General features: G+C 36.9%; 1 protein-coding gene across 7 annotated transcripts in view; it reads left to right on the plus strand.

Annotated features, from left to right (window-relative positions):
- Window positions 1–22,745, plus strand: part of TTLL7 (tubulin tyrosine ligase like 7) — a 150,698-nt gene that overhangs the window by 71,825 nt on the left and 56,128 nt on the right. For all 7 annotated transcript variants that reach the window (XR_001497116.3, XM_005204387.5, XM_005204390.5 and 4 more), the window contains 6 exons: window positions 1,816–1,980; window positions 7,727–7,885; window positions 13,266–13,360; window positions 19,042–19,189; window positions 19,275–19,348; window positions 20,435–20,570. Coding sequence is in view for 6 of the 7 variants with exons in the window: in XM_005204387.5 (XP_005204444.2) it covers window positions 1,816–1,980; window positions 7,727–7,885; window positions 13,266–13,360; window positions 19,042–19,189; window positions 19,275–19,348; window positions 20,435–20,570 (777 nt within the window). In the remaining variant the exon portion in view is untranslated. The remainder of the gene's footprint in view (window positions 1–1,815; window positions 1,981–7,726; window positions 7,886–13,265; window positions 13,361–19,041; window positions 19,190–19,274; window positions 19,349–20,434; window positions 20,571–22,745) is intronic.

The following is a 22,745-nucleotide window of genomic DNA, read 5'->3' on the forward strand; positions in this document are numbered from 1 at the left end:
TTTGGGCAGCAGACTGCTGCATATTTTTTTCCCTCTTCATATTTCTAATTTTTTAAATAGTGTATATTTTATGCATTTTGTCTTAAGTAAGAATTAAATATTGATAAACTACATATAAGGAGATCATATAAGAAAATTTCAGAAATTGAAATATAATGAACATTCATTTTTTTGGCTACCAATGTATCAGTCCACCAATCCTTGTAAAACTTTGTAATCCCAATTAATTATTTTGAGCCTATACATTGAAAAATAGGATAGCGAATGTAGGTTGCTATTGATTCATAGCTGCCATCACTTCTCCTTGTGACAAATGTCCAACTGACAATTAACTGTTTAGATGGGGATTTTTTGTCAAGGTAGATGTGAAATTGTGGAATTTCCAATCCCACTTACAAAGATAATGTTTTAAGAAAAATGCAGTTTCATTTCTCTTTCACTAGGATAGCTAAAATTTTTATTATTGCTGTTAGTATTCTGCCAAATGGAGAGCTCCTTAAAAATTATTTTCCAAACAAAAAAATGATTTCTAGTTTGGAAACTAGGAAATGTTACGGTTTGATTAGTTTCCTTTTCCTTTAAATCAGACACTTAAAATTAGACAAGCTTGAGATTTATGCACTTTCTTTTAAATATCACTTAAAGCTTTTCCTGATTGTAATGAAAGGAAGGACTGTGTCTGTCTTGTTCATCCTTGTGTCCACAGTGCCCAGCATACATTCCTCCCAGTAGTGGATGTTCCTAAAATTTTGTTCAATGAATGAAAAAAAGATTCTTAATTACTTGTGGGCATATGGATTAGTAAATAACTTGTAGCTCATATGATCAGTTCTATATATTTGCTTCAAAGATTTCAGTACTATAGACTTAAGTAACTGTAGTAAAAATAAAATATGATCTTAATATCATTGGTTATTAACAAATCAAAATAATAATCATAGATCATTGGTTATTAACAAATGAAACTAATAATCATATGCTTGAAGTATATATTAGTTGCGATGCAACATAGTTATCTAAAGTGGTCTCTGGGAGAAGGATCATGAGTGAGTGTTTATGATAGATTGACATGGAGCCATTAAATTATGAGAAGTTTTAAATTTTGAGTTCTTTTTCAAGTTTATTTGAGGGTAACAGTGTCAACCAACATAAGACTATAAGGAGAATAAGCCCTAAGAGCGCCAATATGGAGCACTGTAAATTTACTGTTAGTCATTTAGACGTGTGTACAGCATTGTGTGCTGTTTCTGCTGCTGACTCTAAGTGCACTCTGTCGTGTTAACAAGGTACAGTGATCTCCCAGTCAGGATGGGAGAGCAGAGGTTGTGGTTGGTATACAGTTCTCAGTTTCTGCTACTTACTTAACTTTCACTGTAAACATTTTGTTTGAAAAGACCCAGAAAATGTCTCAGAAAATTCTTTTCCCAAAACAAATTAGGATGAAAATTTTGAAAAACATGAAAAGAAACCAACTAAGAAAAGCAAACTTCAGAGTTAGAGCACTTTTCTTGCTTAGCAATATATAGTTTTGCATTTTCATTTAATCAGCCTACATATCATTGTTATTTTCATACTTCTAGGGTAGATATATTTTTAATAACATACAGAGTAACTTTGTAGATGACTATATTCGTAATCCTTTTTAGAAAAACGTGCCATTGCATTTTATTTGAAAATTATATAATCATGAAATTAGCAATCTGTATATTTTAAACTTTAAAATTGTCTTTTCTCCTTGGATACTTTCTTTTCTGTGAAACCTCGTGGTTCTAGAGTTTCATAGGTGATAACAACTTTGGTTCTTACTTGTTACAGACCCAGTTATACATGCATCTGACAAACTACTCTGTGAACAAGCATAATGAACATTTTGAAAGGGATGAAACTGAAAACAAAGGCAGCAAACGTTCCATCAAATGGTTTACAGAATTCCTACAAGCAAATCAGCATGATGTTGCTAAGTTTTGGAGTGATATTTCAGTAAGATTGTACCATTTTATAATTTTAATTCTCTCTCTCTCCTCATATTACTTGAAAGGATCATCAACCATTTAAAATAAAGAACCAATTACATTAGATTGGGCAGATATAGTGTATTTTAATTAAGAAAGTGAAGTTTGTCATAAGTAGATAAGTAGTACTAATAGATAAGTAGTATTTTTACTGCTCGTGATTGGAAAGGAAATTTTAAGTGGAGGCCAAAGCATAAGTTGGGCTTCCCTGGTAGCTCAGCTGGTAAAGAATCTGCCTGCAATGCAGGAAACCCTGGCTCGCTCTATTCCTGGATTGGGAAGATCTGCTGGAGAAGAGGTAGGCTACCTACTTCAGTATTCTTGGTCTTGCCTGGTGGCTGCAATGAGGAAGCCCCTGGGTTTGATCCCTGGGTTGGGATGATGCCCTGGAGAAGGGAATGGCTACCCACTCCTATATTATGGCCTGGAGAATTCCATGGACAGAGGAGCCTGGCAACCTACAGTCCATGGGGTCCCAAAGGGTTGACACAACTGAGCAACTTTCACTTTCCAAAGCATAAGTCAAGGCATGGAGGTATGAGAATAGTTAAAAGAGGTCCAGATTGGCACATATTGTATTTGTGGGAGATTCATGAGGACTTAGGATAATATATGTGAAGACTAAGTTTTAGTTCTGAAAAGCAAGGCTTAACTTGGTAGACATTATGGATTCATTTAGTTTTAAGGGAAGAGAGTAATAATGCCAAAGGCCATGACTTTAAAAGATAAATCTGAGAATGAGTGCTAGATGGGCTAGAGTGAAGACCAAGAGTAGATAGAGGAGGGCACTTGAGAGTAGCTCAAGTGAAAAGGATGGTCTGAAGTGAAAGAGGTGACAATGAGGTGGACCTTAGAGATGACCTGAATGTTCAGAATGGGGAGGTGGGATAGAAGTATTCAGAGATTCCTCTGTAGTTCTGAGGAATAATTATAAGGCAAATGGGTGTGGCATTATTTGAAATAGAATAGAAAGAAATCTATTGTGAGAAGAAGATGTAGAGCTTAGTTTTGCAGATGAGAGAAAAGTTCTCTCTATGTATTTATTTGTTCATTTATTCAGTAAACATTTGCTGAAGCTGTACTATAAGCCTGTCTGTGGCTGTTAATTTGAAGATACACAAGATACAACTCCAAGCCTTAAGAGTCTGGTAGGAAAAACCTGCAAATAAATTGTTAATGAAATGCAGTGTATCAAGTACAAAAATATAGGCATACATTGGATTTGTGGGGATATAGATTAAGATCACATATAGTAGCCTGTATATTATAGAGGGTATAGATGGAGTATAGTGTAGATGGAGATAGGAAGAGGACTTCCTGGAGGAATTAACACCTGAATCAAGTTTTTAAAAGTCCACTAGGCTATGATGGATTTTACTTTAGATACATTGAACTTGAAATTCTCTCTCAGGTAGAAAAGCAGACAGTTAACAGTGTATGTATGGGGTGAAATTCATAACTAAAGCCATGGCAGGGGATGCAATTCCAAATGGTAATGGTTGAGAGAGAAAAGGAAACACATATGAGAAGATAACCTTTATGAGAAGGAAACACATATGAGAAGATAAAAACAGACCCTTTTATTAATCTTAAAAGAAATATTAAAGTTATAGTTAGAGGAGTATGTCTACTGAAAATACTTAATGTGATGAGGGCTATACAATTCGATGTTGCTTTCCTTCTGGGACAAATGACATATATTTATATAAAGGTATCATGGAAAATGGACATGGAAATTCACTGTTGGTTGAACTCAGTTCTCTTGAGAAAATCAGAGAAAACGTCAGCATCATTATAGTTCTTCCTTTTCTGGATGTTTTGTTGGTTGTTTCTTTCTAAATCTTTTCTGTGTCACAGAACGTAAACCCAAAGGTCCTTAGGTGTCAGACAGGTAAAAAGGCATGAAGTAATCTGGATAGAAGAAAATAGGGATGCTTAGAACAGTGGTAATTTGAAGAGTATGTGAGGTCTAAGGGAGATAGACACTACTCAGCACCAGCTTATTGGTGCCTTGTGGCATTTTGGGCCACAATTCTCCTAATTTGTCAGTAGCTACCATAAGTCTCCTGACTTATAAACGTTGGCAGCAGATTCAAATTTTTTAGAAATTTAGCGGTGCCTTCAAATTTTGAAGTTTGTCACTTGGATTCGGTCAAATTCTTACCAATTTGTTAACTTTTTATTGTATCTTCCCGAGAGACTAAATACATCCAAACAAGAAATTTGATTCCAACAGTGCTGTTTGTTTGTCTGTGTATTTTATAGGCCAGTTTTTTTGAAATTCCAAAAATATTCTCATAGTGATAGTTTACTATCCTGTGGGTCAGAAGCATCAAATGGCTGAAATTTGTAATTTTGGAAAATAACTCATTGGTGGTAAATCCTACTTTGTGATACCTGGATGATTTAGTGAATGGGTTGTTTGATGATTAGCTCAGAGACCCAAGTTTTAGACACGCTCTGGTATTCTTTTTTCTTTACTAAATTCTTCACTTTGATTCTTCAGGGAAGTCTTTGTGAAAAGGTGGAAGCTGTTGGGTTGTCTTGGTGAGGAATATACAGAGAGTCAATCAGAGAGAAAAATGAGTCCCATTAGCTTTACAGACATTGGTTTTAAGTGTTACTTTCCCCACATAATTGAATTAGGAGTACAACTAATACTAATGAGTATGGAAATTAACTTTTCAGTTAGAGTCTAGAATATAATTTTCAGATATGACCTGAACATAGTAATTGTGCTCTGACCCATTTCATGATCTTTTCTATAAATGGATAAATTTTGCCTATATTAGTTACATATTATCTTATAAATAACCAATTAATAAATAATAGACTGATAGCTTCCAAGTACTTTCCTACAATTATCCTGTCAAACTGACTGTATTTATGTAATTATTTTAAAATTTCCCTTCTTTATTAAGAATTGCATATACCTACAGATATCTTCTTAAGATCAATCAATGGGATAATATAAAAAGAATGACAAGAGAAAGTGGAGAGGGCAATTGTGCAGTAAATTTTTATCTTAATAGTTTACAAATTTCATGAATTTAACTTAGAACCTTTTTCAATGACCACTTTATTGATGGTAATTTTTCTAAGAAGTAGCTGTCTGTATATGAAAACTAACATTCATCAATACTCTCTGTGTGCTTTTGTGCTGGTCAAGAATGAATAAGAAATCAAGAGAAAATCAGGCCATGAAGGTGAAAAATGACTAAAACCATTCATAAAATCATCCTTACTGAATGCTTTTTATATACTTTAGGTAAAAATAAAAAAAAATCATCAATACTGGAAATTCTTAGAAGCATTAGTAGAATTTGTGTTTGATTATGTCATTCCTGACTTCACATATACATGCAATCTTGTCTTTACATTCTTGAAAATATGTTGTTTTTTATGTAGAAAAAAACACAGATTTGCAATTCAGAGTCTAAGTATTCATTCCCACCTCCTCACCCCCAGCATGTCTTATTTCACATAGACAATTATTAGCCAAAGTTTTAACTTTTTTCCCTAGTCAAGTAGTTTCAATAATATCTCAAAATTTATGTAAAGTAGTCTTTTCTCTTTTATCTCCATATCTGTGGTGCTATTAATATCATGAATTTGTTATTTTGAATAAAATTTCTGAGAACAGCCTTACAGGGCATCTCTGATAGACCCAAATAGTCTGTGTTGGGATTCTGGGTAACAGTGAAATTAACTTTGTCTTCCATTTTTTATGTCATATAATCAGTGCTGCTTCTCCAGGCAGTGGAATATTTGTGACTAACCAGACATATGAAGTGGAGTTCTAGAAGAATGAAGGATAAACATAGCAATAGTAATTAAGTTGCTTACCCCTCTTGAAGATTTACTCTGTTCTAGGCACTATGGAGAAGGGGACAACAGAGGATGAGATGGTTGGATGGCATCACCGACTCAATGGACATGAGTTTGGGTTGACTCCAGGAGTTGGTGATGGAAAGGGAGGCCTGGCGTGCTGTGGTTCATGGGGTCGCAAAGAGTCGGACACGACTGAGTGACTGAACTGAACTGAACTGAGGCACTATGCTAAGCATTTCACATGGAGTCTCATTTTTTCCTTCCATCAGTCTTTTAAAAGCAGGTATTATTACTATTATTGCCAGTTTACATTTGGGAAGAATGAGACTCACAAAGTTTAAGCAACATGACTGGGGTTGCACATCCAGCAAGTAGAAAAGCCTGGAATAACCCAGAAAGTCTGACTTTGGAGCCAGATTCTTAATTGCCATACAATATTGCCTATATTGAATAGTTCAGTTCAGTTGCTCAGTCATGTCCGTCTCTTTGTGACCCCATGGACTGCAGCATGCCAGGACTCCCTGTCCATCACCAACTCCTGGAGTTTACTCAAGCTCATGTCCATTGAGTCGGTGAGGCCATCCAACCATCTCACCCTCTGTCGTCCCCTTCTCCTCCCACCTTCAGTCTTTCCCAGCATCAGGGTCTTTTCAAATGAGTCAGTTCTTCACACCAGGTGGCCAAAGTGTTGGAGTTTCAGCTTCAACATCAGTCCTTCTGATGAATATTCAGGACTGATTTCCTTTAGGATGGACTGGTTGGATCTCCTTGCTGTCCACGGGACTCTGAAGAGTCTTCTCCAACACCACAGTTCAAAAGCATCAGTTCTTCAGCGCTCAGCTTTCTTTATAGTCCAACTCTCACATCCATACATGACTACTGGAAAAACCATAGCTTTGACTAGATGGACCTTTGTTGGCAAAGTAATGTCTCTGCTTTTTAATATGCTGTCTACCTGTAGAGAGGCGCTTAAAAAGAATATATTCTAAGCAAAAACCAGGGGGACAGCTTTTATGCAATCCATAGCTTGTTCTCAGACTTCAGTAAACCAACTTTTTCTTTTATTAGCATTAGTAACTCACCCTAGTCATGTTATGTGCCCTTACAGAAAATGTTGATTGTTCGTTGATTGGCATTACTCTGATCTCAGATAAACCTTTTGAACTACAAAATCATCACTGCATGGAGAAACCCACCTCTGCCAAATTTTGTCCTCTTGGCCTTTCAGCCTTTCTCTGAATGGAGATTCTATAATGTTGTTTGTGAAATAGTTATTCTCCTTGGAATTTTTTTTCCCCCCCCATCCCCTCCCCTTTTGTATGGGTTTCTGAGAAGGTGCACTTATGATCCTAGCTTACCTATTTAACAAATTCAAGCCACATTCATAAACTTTCATTTTGTTTGTTCACAAATGATTTTCAGCATTTACTAAATGCCAGGCACTATTGTAAGGACTGGGAATGGGGTTGTAAATGATACAAAGACTCTGTTCTAAAAAAAAAGAAAAAAGATCATCTGGGCCTATGCTGTGTAGTGACACAGTAAGGAATAATGTTTGGGTGCCTACTTTTGACTCAGGTGTCAGGGAAAGACTCTCTGAATATCAGGGAGCCAGACATTGAATTACTGAGAGAAGAGTGTTCCAGGGAGAGGGATCAGCTAGTGCCAGAAGCCTAGAGAAGGAGAGCATGCCTGGGCCACAGTGGGCAGGGCGTGAGTTGGGTGAAATACAGTCTGAGCAACAGTAGGGATAAGATAACGATAGTTTCGTGAACCTGGCCTGGATGCTACTTCATAAATCCAGGCCTTGTTTCCATGTATATAAATGAAACAATAAGAAATAAAGCTTTTCATTTTTTTTTTTTTTATCACAATCCTTATAGGAATTGGTGGTGAAGACTCTGATTGTAGCAGAACCTCACGTCCTACATGCCTATCGAATGTGCAGACCTGGTCAACCTCCAGGAAGTGAAAGTGTCTGCTTTGAAGTCCTGGGATTTGATATTTTGTTGGATAGAAAACTAAAGCCATGGCTTCTGGAGGTAAGGTGTTTCTTTAAGAAGAAAGAGAAATGAGTACTGTTATTTCATTCATTGAGAATAAAGAGGCCTGAGTGGAGTCTGTTGGAGGAAGAGAATGAGAATTCAAGGAATACATTTGCTAGAGTGGATCAATGTGTTTGATCTTGCTTTTCCCAAATCAGCATTGGGTGAATTTCTAGGCTGGGCATTTTGCATATATGCATGGATTTGCTGTTACTGATTTGAGGTCTACTTTCTCTACTGTTTTCTCAGCCTCACAGATCTACCACCTCATGACTTCAGGATGTTGTGTTTCTTCTGTGTGGGTGCTTGGGCTGCTGGACTGTAGCTCCTGGGCTTCAGTGCCCCTCCCCTTCAAACTCTCCTAGAGGAGAGAGGCTCCAGTTAGCTCATCAATCTTAGTTAATAGCTAACACACTGGGTAACATGAATTATTCAAGACCGTATTATGTGCCTAGGGCTCCCCTCACGTCTAGCTCGTCAGCTGTGCTTTTGGATTGGTTTTCTGCCAGTCTTTGTGGTTAGAGTCATCATTATGTTTCTTCCATTATAAAAGGTCACTTAACATTTAGAAAATACAGAATAATATATAGGAAAAATAAAAATGATCTGTTTAAGATTTTTTTACCTTTCTTTTCTGTCATGTTTTTATTATATATAGAAGAAACCTAAGAAGTCATGTGGTCCTAGAGTACCCCAACCAGTACACCTGGTTCTGATCATTAAGCTCCATTGTCACAGATCGCAGGGCCACAAAATACTGTGTTTAGGAAAATAGCAGCTATCTAAACACTTAGTATGGAGAAGGCAATGGCACCCCACTCCAGTACTCTTGCCTGGAAAATCCCATGGGCGGAGGAGCCTGGTAGGCTGCAGTCCATGGGGTCGCTAAGAGTCAGATAGGACTGAGCGACTTCACTTTCACTTTTCACTTTCGTGCATTGGAGAAGAAAATGGCAGCCCACTCCAGTGTTCTTGCCTGGAGAATCCCAGGGACGGGGGAGCCTGGTGGGCTGCCGTCTGTGGGGTTGCACAGAGTCGGACATGACTGAAGCGACTTAGCAGCAGCAGCAGCAGCAGCAGCAGCAGCAGCGAACAGTATACTAGATTGCTTATATTTTAAGGACTATATTGTTATAGAAGATATCATCATCAACTACCTTTAAGTTGATTACCTTTTTTTTTTGTTAATGATTTGGAAATTAGAAGTTACATCTGTAATACCAAGGTTTTGGAAAGCAAATTGAATGAATGATAGATGAAATCAAGACATTCAAAATATATTTTTAGGAAAGAACACTTCCAGTTTGAGGGCCCCTGCTTTCATGTGTGTGTTTGATGAATCTACTGTGAACAAATAATGTGTATTATATTGCTAATCAAATACAATTCTGTCAGGTATTCAAATTATGCTCCTGGCTTGGATCCTAGAAATAAGATAAATGTGAAGAACTTTATGTATCCTTTTACTTCCTCCGTTCCTTGAATGTGAAAGCACTTGACTCTGAACAGTGGCCCTTCCTCTTAGTCCTGACATTTTCTTCTTTATTGATACCATTTTCTTATCTTACTTTCCTTTCCTGTTCTTTGTTGTTCAGTTGCTCAGTTGTATCCTACTCTTTGTGACCCCATGGACTGCAGCACACCAGGCTTCCCTGTCCCTTACCACCTCCTGGAGTTTGCTCAGATTTATGTCCATTGAGTTGGTGATGCTGTCTAACCATTTCACCCTCTGCTACCCCCTTCTCCTTTTGCCTTCAATCTTTCTTCCCAGCATCAGGGTCTTTTGCAGTGAGTCAGCTCTTTGCATCAGGTGGCCAAAGTGTTGGAGTTTCAACTTCCACATCAGCCCTTCCAATAAATATTCAGTGTTGATTTCCTTTAGGATTGACTGGTTTGATCTTCTTGTAGTCCAAGGGACTCTCAAGATCTTCTCCAGCATTACTATTTGAAAGTATCAATTCCTGTTCTTACCTGTATTTTTTTTTGCCCTATACTTGTCTTTTAGCTTTGATGGGGTGGGAAAGAAGTGAAGGCACGTGCGTGAAATAGAACTGAAAGGTTAATAAGAAATAATGATTTTATACGTATTTTATTCACCTAATTTTAAAAGCATTTGCCTAACTGAAGCTGACTATTGCTTGGTTAGATCAGAATTGACTGAATGGTTGAATTATGTATCTTTTAAAAGCTCAAAAGTACATTGTTTGCATTCATATTTCTTCATACTTTATTTCCTCCATAACTTCCTGATCAACAAACCACTTAAAAAAAAACAACACCACAGTAATTTATTTTAATTTTATATTCATTGTTTCATCATTTTCAAATCAATCATAGCCCTTTAAAAAAATGCCACAATAATAGGCAGCTGTGGGTACTGAACATGTATTATATCAAAACAGTTGAAAGAATCTGAGATCATAGTAGTGCGAATATACATTGTTAAAAACCTTTTGGCGCCATCCAGTGGAAGAAGGCAAAGGATGCCTCTGAGCATGTGATAACTTTTAGTTAACTTCATTAATCACAGGGGATGATTCATAGTGGCAAATTACAGAGATTTTCAATCATAGAAAACATTTTTAGGGAAAAACATGGAAATTAAGTGGAGTATAAATATACTTCTACTATGTTAAGTATCCTTAATTTGCAAATCATTGCACCAGATGGTGGAGATAAAAGAAAAATAAGAGAATACTTGTCCTGTTTTTGTAGGGGACTCAGTTATGTGTTTTATAATAATAATTGCAAGTATAAGTAGGAAACAGGAAGCAGAACAATGATTAATCTCTCTGTATACATGTGTATATTTGTGTGTTAAAAAAAAGTCTTTGCAAAGGAGTGAACACCTGGTCAGAGTACTTAAGGCTGTAGAAAGTGGGGAGGGGCCAGGGATTAGGAGAGTTGAGGTTGAGGCTGGGGTAAGTTATAGGCCAGAGGCAACAGCACTAATTTAGGAGCCCAGAAACTATTATGGAAACTTTCATCTGTGCATGAAATGATTGTGCTTATCTTGATAATAAAACTATGATTTGGACAGTTCATAAATATATTAATTTAATTTAATTCTTTCTATTGATTTTCCTTTTGTGTGCATTTACAGGCTGCTGTGCTTTAAGACTCTAACACTTGTGAGCTTTGTCTCTTTTACAACTATGTTAGGAAATGAGAACAAAGAAGTCATCACATAGTAGAAGTTTGGCTGGATGGAGCCATAATTTTTGGCATTTCTTCTGTCCGCCATTTGTGGTTTTTCTTTTCTTTTCTTTTTTTCCTTTAAATTTCTCATAAAACTTAAAATCCAAAATGTTAATTAAGTTTTTCTACCTTTCCATATATTAGTTTATTTAGTATGTAGGCATATTTCTTCAGAGACCAATTTCTTTCAAATGATAGTAGAGTGAAGAATCTGAAATAGATAAGAGAGAGGATTGTGATTGTATTGTATCAAGACCTCCCTTCCATCCTGGTGGAGGGATATGCCTGGCAGAATTCCAGGCTGCAAGTTTGAAATGAAATACTAAGATTTTCTATGCAGATAGATAACATTTCAGTGAACCACTTAATCACCAATTCCTAAATGTCTGTTTTATTTTAATAATCCTGTTATATCTAGCAGCAGAACTGTCTTTGTTTTATAAGTTATAGAGATGGAATGCCTGAAACTTTTTTTATATATAAAATATATTACTCTATCCTTTCTCTGCACTTGTAAGAGGAAATGCGTGAAACTTTGAAGTAGTAGAATAAACTCCCTCTCTCAAAATTCCCTGGAATAAATGCATGTTCTTGCAATTACCAAGTTATACTCTTCCCCTTGAGACTACATCACAAAGATAGAAATAGGTTCATCACCTTTTAAATCAGAAATCAGCAAGGACATAGTACAGTAAGGCACATCTCTATTGAAGAAATTAGTTTACCGTATCTCTACGCAAGGAATAACATGTAGCCATCAAAATGATGGCTTACAAGATTTATATGACACACCGTTCAGGGAAAACCTTGGTTATAAAATATTTAGTATAGAGATATATTTGGAAGGTTAAATGAATATGATGAATATGTGTAGCAAATATCTGGAACACCATTTATCAGATGGTTAACAGTACGCTAGATGTTGGGATTGCAGATGATCTCTCTATTGTCCTTTTGGACTTTTGTTTCTAATTTTTCTGCAGCGATCTTGTGCCACATTTCTGATTAGAAGCACTTATATTCCTGGATGATTTAACTATAATGTGGTATTTCCTTAAGCTGCCAGTTGTAAAAAAAAAATGCTATCAGTTACCTTGTCTCTTGTGGTGCTGGATTTGTATAAGATGACCCTCTTCTATGAGTAGCAGCATGCATGTTTTTTGAGATAGCCTGTGGAATTAGCTGGTGGTCAAGAAGCTAACCTGTAGTTTTGAACTCAATAGTGTCCTCATCAATTGAGTTAATAGAGTAAGTAATTTCCTTAAATATCTGCTATCCCAATTGCATTTTCATAACATCAGCAATAACAACAAAACCCAACAACAGCAAAGAAAAAACGAAAACTCTAGCTCTTGAAGTTGTAGCATATTATAAACTACATTTCTGGGTGTGTATAAATATATAAAGTATATATAGTTGCTTGTTATTTTTCTTCTTAATGAAACTTTGGAAATGATGGAGTAAAGTAGAACAGCCACAAATGGCTCATTGATTTCCACGAATCCTTAAACAGTTAGAAATGCTAATACAGGTTAGTCTTCAGATACCTTTAATGGTATCCTCCAAGTAACTTCAGTGAAATGAAGTAAAATGAAAATTGATGAATTATTGTCTGACCCAGGTAGAAAGAGAGAAAATTTATTTTTTAGGCAGCAATGGATGATCCATCCAGAAGATCTGAAAGCAATGAAAAGAGGGCACTGATAATTTCAACATGCAAAATAGATATATGAATATAATTATTACTATATTGGTAACATGCATGTTATTTTTTGTCCCGTGTTATTATTCTTCTTATTATTACTGGTCGTCCAAACTTTTTGTCAGGATGAATCACTTTAACTTTCTAAATTTAATACCTGGAATGCATGGGGTGATAATTTGGAGAGAGTGGACTGGAGAGAGAGCAGATAATGCTGACTGAAAAATCCTGAGCTAAGACAGCAGCGGGAAGGAGCAGTGATGACAGTCAATTCCTTGCAAGTCCTTGACTTAAATTAAGGTGGTGGGGAATGCAGGTGTGGCGGTGGTGACTGGACCATCGACTGTGTAGAGCTTTGAGATTTATTGTAGAGTCCTTTTACTGGTTGGGGATCCCACATTGGGTTAAAAAAATTTTACTGAATATAGATTGATCTGCCAACATTTGGATATTCATTGTTTTCTTTGTTAATTTCAGATCAATCGGGCTCCGAGCTTTGGCACTGATCAGAAAATAGACTATGATGTGAAAAAGGGAGTGCTGCTAAATGCCCTGAAGCTACTAAATATTAGGTAAATAGTTTCCTCTGTGTTTTGGAATTTTTTCACATGTTTGGTGTAGAACAGTCATTTGTAAATAAAATTGGCTTATAATTTTAGTATTTTATATTTTGAGTTTCTTGATTCTGTTCTTTAAACCCACTTAATTTTCTTCTTTTTAAATATCTTTTCCTCTCCTCCTGAACTCTACTTCCCCTTCCCCCTGTATGATTTGAACCTATAATAAATATGCTTAAATTTCATTATTGGTATAATTATTTAATACAGAGTATTGAGGTGGAATTGGAGCATACCTTAGGGAACCTTCTAGAAGTTTCCTTACTTCATAAGAAGAAACTAAAGCATAAAGGTCACTCAGAAAGTAAAGAAAACTAAAAAAATGCATTTCCTACCTTTCTGTCCAGAGGTCTTCCTAGTATTTCAGGCTGCTAGGGTAAACGGATAAGAGAAGCAGTTAAGTGAGCTTAACTTTTCCCATTGAAAAGAATAGACAAGATTTCCTTCTTTTTAAAGGCTGAATAATATTCCATCGTACCACATTTTTTTATCCATTCATCCATTGATGAACATAGGTTGCTTCCTAGTCTTGGCTGTTGTGAATAATGCTGCAATGAACATGGGAGTGTGAGTATCACTCTAAATCCTGATTTCAACTTCTTTGGATATATACACAAAATTGGGATTGGTGGATCAATGGAATATTATTGGACTGGCTGCCATTTACATGATCATGATAATCAAATATGTGAAATGTTACTATATGGGAAGCTGTTATCTTATTATGAGAGAAACTTGTTAGAAGTTTAGCTGAATTGTTTAATGAAATAGTGAGCTGTCTGCTAGTATAAGTGTTTAAATAACTTCTAGGACCTCTTGAGGTCACTTAAGCTCAGGAATTTTGTGATCTCAATTGATTCTAATTGTTATTTCAAGAACTCTCTAAGAGCTGTGGGATGCCTCCAAGCAATTTATTTACTTGAAATATTTTCAAACATTTAGTAAATGCCTGATTGAGAAGTAGATTCATATGAAAGACATTATTAAAAAGAGATTGAGATATAGCTTGCTCAGAAATTTTCATATGACACCTTCTTTTGTGTGATCAGAGAATGATTTGCCTAAATTCTAATATTTCAGTTATTCTAAAGGAAATGAATAGGGAGGAAAGAGATATAGAATGGGAAATTTTTATTTCACTTATTCAAGTTGTATCAGGTATTTTAGATTATTTAAGCAACAGGCCAATACATTTTTTTGGCATACATATTGTTTAAGTAGTCCTGTTAAATGTATGACTTAAATTCTTAGTCTCCTCTTCAAGTTTAAGGACTTCTCATTTCTCTCCTGGTCTGTTTTATTGATTCCCTGGCTTCAGCACTGACTTTCACCCCATCTTGTGGTTTCCATTCTGTTGCTCTCCAAGTCATTTAAAAAGTTGTTTATTGAGTGCCTACTGCTATAGGAGTAAATGCTGGGAGCTCAAAGTCTCCCATGATTCCTAGGTTTCTGGCTTGGATGAGTTGTTTGACAGTATGTCTTTTATTTAGATAAAGGTTTTAGGCAAGAAACAGACTTAGAAGTGATGGGGGCAGTAGAAATTAAGAGATAATTCTGTTTTAAACATGCTGATTTTGAAGTGCTTTAAGACACTCAGGCATAATTGTCAAGTGGGAGATTTGATATACAAGGTCCCAGGAGATAAGAGACCTCCATGTGACTGACATACATGTATAGATTGCTGTTGAATCCAGTGGATGAGAACATAGAGTGTATATATTGAGAAGTAGAGAGGGGCAGGGGCAGAGCCTGATGGATGCCAACATTTAAAGAGATACTTGTAAATTCTACTATTCTGCTCAGATTGTTGCCACATTATCAGAAAGTTTAAACACTGCCTACAAGTCATTTTTGATCTTTAGACACAGACTCTTTATCATCTAGCCCTTGCATCTCTTGCCAACCTGATCACCTTTTGTTCTTCTCTTTTCCCTGATCACCTTTTGTTCTTCTCTTTTTTGTAGCATGTAGTCAGAATTTCCTTCCCTGTTAAGGCCCATTGCATGTATATGCCACATTTTGATTAACTCATTCTTGAATACCTAGTGCAAACCTGACCTTCTGTTTGAAGCCTTTGCTGTAGCAAAGTGGTTTACTTCCTCGCTTTTGCCCTCACCCCTACTACTGTCACTTTTTAAGTAGCATCCACTGTAACCTGTGTATTTATTCACATGATATTCCCCTCTCCCCCTTTAGACCATTGCAGCTTGAGGGCAATGTCTCTATTCATCTTTGTCTTTCCAGGCCCATGTCTAGAACTAGAGTATGGTGAGTACTAAATAAAATGATGACAAGGATGGGGAAGGACACTTCATTCAAGGTAACTCCTTGTAGTAAGATAAGGAAGTGAGGCAAGCATAGCATGTTCATAGAACTTCCAGAGTTTCCATATTACAAGAGCTTGTATGTGTGAGGCCAGCTTATTAGAAAGAGAAAACCCTTGGATGGAATCACAGGATAATGAGTAGTGGAAAGAACTCCAGAAAGTGTAAACAAAACTCCTTAGGTCAGTGTTTGGATATAGCTGAGTGGAAAAACACTGATTAAAATGCTGAGTGAATGGAGATCCTTTGGTCTCTGGTTAAATTTTGTTTTGGACTAAGAGTCATTAGTGCTTATTCACACCAGTTTTTATAGGAATGCAAACAGAGTTCTTTATTTGTACGTGCTTGAGCTGGGTGTGTGTCAGTGTCCTTGCCTGTGATTTAAGTGTTTGCTGTGTAGAGGCGCATATATCTCCGCCTTCATTTCTTCCTCAGCATTCTCATCATGGTCTTCTCAGTCCTTTTTTTTTGTTCTCCGTTCCTCTATTCTGTCATTTCATTTTTCTTTCTCTCTTACCTTTTTCCCTTTCCAATTGTTTAGTCTTTGTTCTTTCCTCTTCCTTTTATTTCCATTCCCCCTTTCTCTCCTGTCCTTCCTTTAAATTGTACGGTATATAGAAATGATTTGTCCTAGGTAAAATGGAATAAAATAAAAGTTAAGAGCTACCTAAATCACATTTTCCATTTCCCTGAACAAAGGAAACTCAGCCAAATTTTGTATTTATCACTGGAAAAATGATATTCTTAATCATACAGTCATTAAAATTAGAAGTCTTGCTGCCATCTCAAGTTCAACCCTTTTTGTTACTTCTCACATTTAATTAATAATAGTAATTAATCACCAAAGCAAATTTGGAAAATTCAGCTGTGGCCACAGGACGGGAAAAGGTCAGTTTGCATCCCAATTCCAAAGAAAAGCAAAGAATATTCAAACTGCTGTACAAATGTGCTCATTTCACATGCTAGCAAGGTAATACTCAAAATCATTCAAGCTAAGCTTCAACAGTATGTGAACCAAGAACTTCCAGATGTACAAGCTGGATTTAGAAAAGGCAAAGGAACCAGAGATCAAATTGCCATCATTTGTTCCGCTCAGTTCAGTCGCTCAGTCGTGTCCTACTCTTTGTGACCCTATGAACCACAGCACGCCAGGCCTCCCTGTCCATCACCAACTCCCAGAGTTTACCCAAACTCATGTCCATTGAGTCAGTGATGCCATCAAACCATCTCATCCTCTATTGTCCCCTTCTCCTCCTGCCCTCTATCTTTCCCAGCATCAGGGTCTTTTCAAATGAGTCAGCTCTTTGCATCAGGTGGCCAAAGTATTGGAGTTTCAGCTTAAAAATCACTCCTTCCAATGAGCATCCAGGACTAATCTCCTTTAGGATGGACTGGTTGGATCTCCTTGCAGTCCAAGGGACTCTCAAGAGTCTTCTCCAACACCACAGTTCAAAAGCATCAATTCTTCAGCACTCAGCTTTCTTTATAGTTCAACTCTCACATCTATACATGACTACTGGAAAAACCATAGCCTTGACTAGATGGACCTTTGTTGACAAAGTAACATCTCTGCTTTTTAATATGCTGTCTAGATTGCCTGGAGAATCCCAGGGACGGGGGAGCCTGGTGGGCTGCCGTCTGTGGGGTTGCACAGAGTCGGACACGACTGAAGCGACTTAGCAGCAGGTTGTTCATAACTTTCCTTCCAAGGAGTAAGCATCTTTTAATTTCATGGCTGCAGTCAGCATCTGCATTGATTTTGGAGCCCCCAAAATAAAGTCAGCTACTGTTTCCACTGTTTCCCCATCTATTTGCCATGAAGTGATGGGACTGGATGCCATGATCTTAGTTGGATCATAGAAAAAGCAAGAAAATTCCAGAAAAAATCTACTTCTGCTTCATTGACTACACTAAAGGCATTGATTGTATGGATCACAACTAATTCTTTTGGGAATACCAGACCATCTGACCTGCCTCCTGAGAAATCTGTATGCAGGTCAAGAAGCAACAGTTAGAACCGAACATGGAAAAATGGACCAGTTTCAAATTGGGAAAGGAGTACGTCAAGGCTGTACATTGTCACCCTGTTTATTTAATGTCTATGCAGAGCACATTATGGGAAATGCTGGGCTGGATAAAGCACAAGCTGGAATCAAGATTACTGGGAGAAATATCAGCAATCTCATATATGCAGATTATACCACTCTGATGGCAGAAAGAGAAGAGGAACTAAAGAGCCTTTTGATGAAGGTGAAAGAGGAGAGGGAAAAAGCTGATTTAAAACTCAACATTCAGAAAAACTAAGATCATGGTATCTGGCCGCATCACTTGGCAAATACATGGGGTAAAAGTGGAAACAGTGATGGATTTTATTTTTGTACTCTAAAATAATTATGGATGGTGACTGCAGCAACAAAATTAAAAGATGCTTGCTGCTTGGAAGAAAAGCTATGACAGTCCTAGACAGCATATTAAAAAGCAGAGACATTATTTTGTTGACAAAGGTCTGTATAAGGCCTTTGACAAATGTCAAAGTTATGGTTTTTCCATTAATTAGGTATGGATGTGGGAGTTGGACCAGAAAAATGGCTGAGTGCTGAAGAATTGATGCTTTTGAATTGTGACTGGAGAACTCTTGAGTCTCTTGTACAGCACGATGATCACACCAGTCAATCCTAAAGGAAATCAACCCTGTATATTCATTGGAAGGGCTGATGTTGAAGCTGAAGCCCCAGTACTTTGGCCACCTGATGTGAAGAGGTGACAGTGGAAAAGATCCTGATGCCAGGAACGATTGAGGGCAGGAGGAGAAGGGGAGACAGAGGCTGACGTAGTTGGATGGCATCACCAACTGAATGAATGTGAGTTTGAGCAAACTGCGGGAGATAGAGAAGGACAGGGAAGCCTGGTGTGCTGCGGTCCGTGGTGTCGCAAAGAGTCTGACACAACTGAGCAGATGATCATGCTTGCAGTGTCACTCTGGGTTAATCTTTATAAGAACTTTTGAAGAGAAGTGCTGTTGTTAACATTTGATAGATGGAAAAACATACCCAGCAATTAATTGACCTAAGATTGTATAGCTAATCAGTTGCTATACTGTCACCATTTTCTCTTGTTATCTTCAAAACTTCTGTTTGTTGTATGGAAATCCATATTTGATGAATGACTAGATGAATATATGTGTGAATATATAAATTTAATAAACATTGATTCCTATTCCCACTGTATCTCCTCTTCTGCTAATTCTCCTTACAGGGATAAGATCAGAGCTTATTTGAATTCTGGAATATGGTCTTATGTTCTATATTTTAGGACCAGTGATAAAAGGAAAAACTTGGCTAAACAAAAAGCTGAAGCTCAAAGGAGGCTTTATGGTCAGAATTCAATAAAAAGACCCTTACCAGGTTCCTCAGATTGGGAACAACAGAGACATCAGTTGGAGAAGCGGAAAGAAGAGCTGGTATGAAAACTTTAACAATGTACCTACAGTTTGAATTACATAATTCGCTTGTCAGGTTTTATTTGTAAAACGTCTTCATTTCTAGAAGGAGAGACTCGCTCAGGTACGGAAGCAGATCTCGAAAGAAGAACACGAAAATCGACACATGGGGAATTACAGGTAACTGTGCTTTTGTTTTTTTATGGATTGAAAAAAGTAAAGTGTCAAAACAGCAGTATCTATATTTTTTAACTTTTAGGCTTATTTTGAGTCGTGTTTATATCATGCTGAGAACGTGCTTTTTGTTTAATTTACTTCCAGCAAGGAAAGATAGTCAAGTAGATGGTTCAGACTTGGTGAGAGCTTCCTGCTTGCCAGCCTCAAGAGTGGTTGTGTAGTCTTTAAGCCTGATGTTATCCTGTTATCTTATTTTATTATCATATGGTATTTTGAGAAAGTCAGGTCTCTTAGTATTCTTTCTGTCAGTTCAAAGTCGTTTTTGTACTTTGTTGTAAATTCAAATGTATCAGGAACCAGGCAAATAGTGAAACTGTCTGGAGGAGCCAGGTATGAGACAGAAAGGGACGTGGACTGTGTGGGACTGGACCCCCCCCCCAGTGCCACATTTGACAGGAGAAGACGGGGGCCCCTCTAAGCTCTTTGTGTTCCTGTAAAGACTGCCCCTCCTCCCAAGATTTGATAATGACTCAGCAGAATTAGGTGAATTTGAGATCACTGAACTTCCTGCCCTCCTGGTAAGGTGTTCTTTCCAGCCTTAATACCATCAGCAGTAGTGATGAAAACACATGCCTCTCAACCTAATTGTCTACCTAATTCTCTCCAGCAGAGAGGAAAATTCTGCCACCCCTCAAAAGATCATTAGGGTTAATCCCGACATTCTTGTATACATCAATAGTCACACTAAGTCTAAAACTTTCCAAACCTTATCACTTAAACTATCTCTGATAAAGCTCTCCAGGATTTCTCCAATATGTCCCATTGCAATTCTTCTTAAACCACCTCCCCTCAACCAGATTTTTATACTATGCCTTTTGGAACTCATCACTTAATGATAATTCTCTAGATAAACTTCAGTTTGTATGGGTAACAGATAAAAATTTATGGATATCTCGTACTGTATTCATCTTTATTTCTAGCACCTAGTGAAGTGACTGATACAGAGTCATGGATTATCTTTGTAGTTTACCTTACGTCTTGCACTGTAATAGCTTTTTAAAAAAGCTGGTTTATCTGATTTTATTGTAGGCGAATTTATCCTCCTGAAGATAAAACACTACTTGAAAAGTATGAAAATTTGTTGGCTGTTGCCTTTCAGACCTTCCTTTCAGGAAGAGCGGCTTCATTCCAGCGAGAGCTGAATAATCCTTTGAAAAGGATGAAGGTAAAAGAATGAATGTTTATAAAGAAAAGAATGAAGCCAAACAATATGTCTTTAAAAACAACCCATCTTAGTTCCACATGTAAAACCGTTTCACTTTTAAGATGCACTTTTCTTCCATTTTAACAGGTGGTAGTGTTTCATAACCAGCCAAAAGATTTCATAAGTAAGTTGTCTTAACAGGACAAATTACGAGGTAGAGAATGTTGATGTTATTTTGTAATCTGTTGTAATAAATGTTTTATTGTAGAGTTGTGTATACGTAACTGAATAAAAATAGATTGAAATAAGCTAGTGGTTTGTGATATTCTCATTATTTGGATTATAAATAGTACTATACAATGTTTTCTTCCTGATGCTGCATAGACATGGCATATGAGAAATAATTGAAACACACACATTCACATGCAGAATAACCTGTATGCCTATTTAGTTATACAGAATAATCTGTATAACTAAAAGGTCTATTAGTTATTTACTGCAATATAATAAGCCGTTTCATTTATTTGTTCATTATTCTGCAATCTTGGCTGGGCTCAGTTCAGTGGCTCTTCTGCTGAGCTAGCTTGAAGTGAATCATATATTTGCATTTATTGGAAAGCTCATCTGGGGATGGAAATCCAAGGTGGCTGCAGTCATATGTCTGGTGCCTCGGTTGAGAGATGGAACATCTGGGGAGTAGGCTGGGTGTCTCTTTCTCTTTACATGACATGTAAGGAGGGTAATCAGAACTCAATATGATAGCTCAAGTTTCCAAAAAGGAGCATTTCAAGAGGACAAACCCAGCATGCAGAGGCTAATCAAGCCCCTGCTAGCATTGTGCTCACTAATGTCCCACTGGACAAATAAGATTTTTTTGTTGTTGTCTAAAGAGTCAGTGGTCTTTAATAGTTTTTTTAAGTATTCACATTTACTCATACTTATATTTTCTTGTGTTCTTAATTCCAGCATGCAGACCTATTATAGTTGTTTACATTTTATATTGCTGGAAATCTCCCTAGTGTGATACCTCCATATCTTGGCTACACTATTATACTGAGTGATTTAAAAATCGTGGTAAAGTTTATTATAAATATATTTTTGTATAGTCTTTGCACTTAAATTCTGCAATAGAAGGTTATAAAGCCATTTTCAAGCGGAATAGGCCTAAGGGACAGAAGCAGAAGGGATATTGTATACTTTAATGCTCTTTTCCTTCCAATTTCCCTCTTTTGACATATGCAATTATTTCCACTTTTAGAATTATGTTCTGTAGCTTTTTTGTTTTTCCTGACCCAGATAGTTAGAGACCTTTGTTAATTTTCCTTTACCTGTTCTGTAATGTTATTTCTCTCTCCTGTGAGTACAGTCTTTGATCCATCTTCCCATCACTCTGCACTAAGAAATCCTAAGCATTTTGGACCCAGACAGACCTATGTTCAAATTCCAGCTCCCCTATGTTTCAATTTTGTAACCTTAGACTAAACTATTTGTTCAATTGGATCACTAAAATAGTAGTATTAAAAGTATACGTGACAGGTTGTGAAAATAAAATTGAAGTTAATTAAAATAGTCTGTTTAAAGTACTTTCAGCTCAGTTCAGTTCAGTCTCTCTGTCGTGTCCGACTCTTTGCGACCCCATGGACTGCAGCACGCCAGGCTTCCCTGTCTATCACCAACTCCCGGAGCTTGCTCAAACTCATGTCCATCAAGTTGGTGATGCCATCCAACCATCTCATCCTCTGTCGTCCCCTTCTCCTGCCTTCAATCTTTCCCAGCATCAGGGTCTTTTCCAATGAGTTAGTTCTTCGCATCAGGTGGCCAAAGTATTAGAGTTTCAGCTTCAGCATCAGTCCTTCCAATGAATACATTTCAAAATTTAGTTTAAATGTCAACACTTTGCCTGCCCCATTCCGTTGGTCTATGAGCCTATTCTTATACAATCTTCACACAATTTTCATTCCTGTTGTTTCATAGTGTCAAAACTAGGGAGAGTGAATCCTCAAATTTCTTTTTTTCTTTTAAAATCTTAGCTTTTCTAGTCCTTTTATTCTTTTATAAATTTTAGAATCAGTTTTATTCTAAATCTTGATTAATTGTTTAATTACAAAAAAGGCTGCTGGTATTTTAATTGGGATTGAGGAATTTATAAAACAATTTCTAGGGAATTAACAAGACTTAGTCTTCTGATCCATTAAT

This window comes from Bos taurus, chromosome 3, assembly GCF_002263795.3.
Source record: "Bos taurus isolate L1 Dominette 01449 registration number 42190680 breed Hereford chromosome 3, ARS-UCD2.0, whole genome shotgun sequence".
In the NCBI taxonomy this organism is placed as follows: domain Eukaryota; kingdom Metazoa; phylum Chordata; class Mammalia; order Artiodactyla; family Bovidae; genus Bos; species Bos taurus.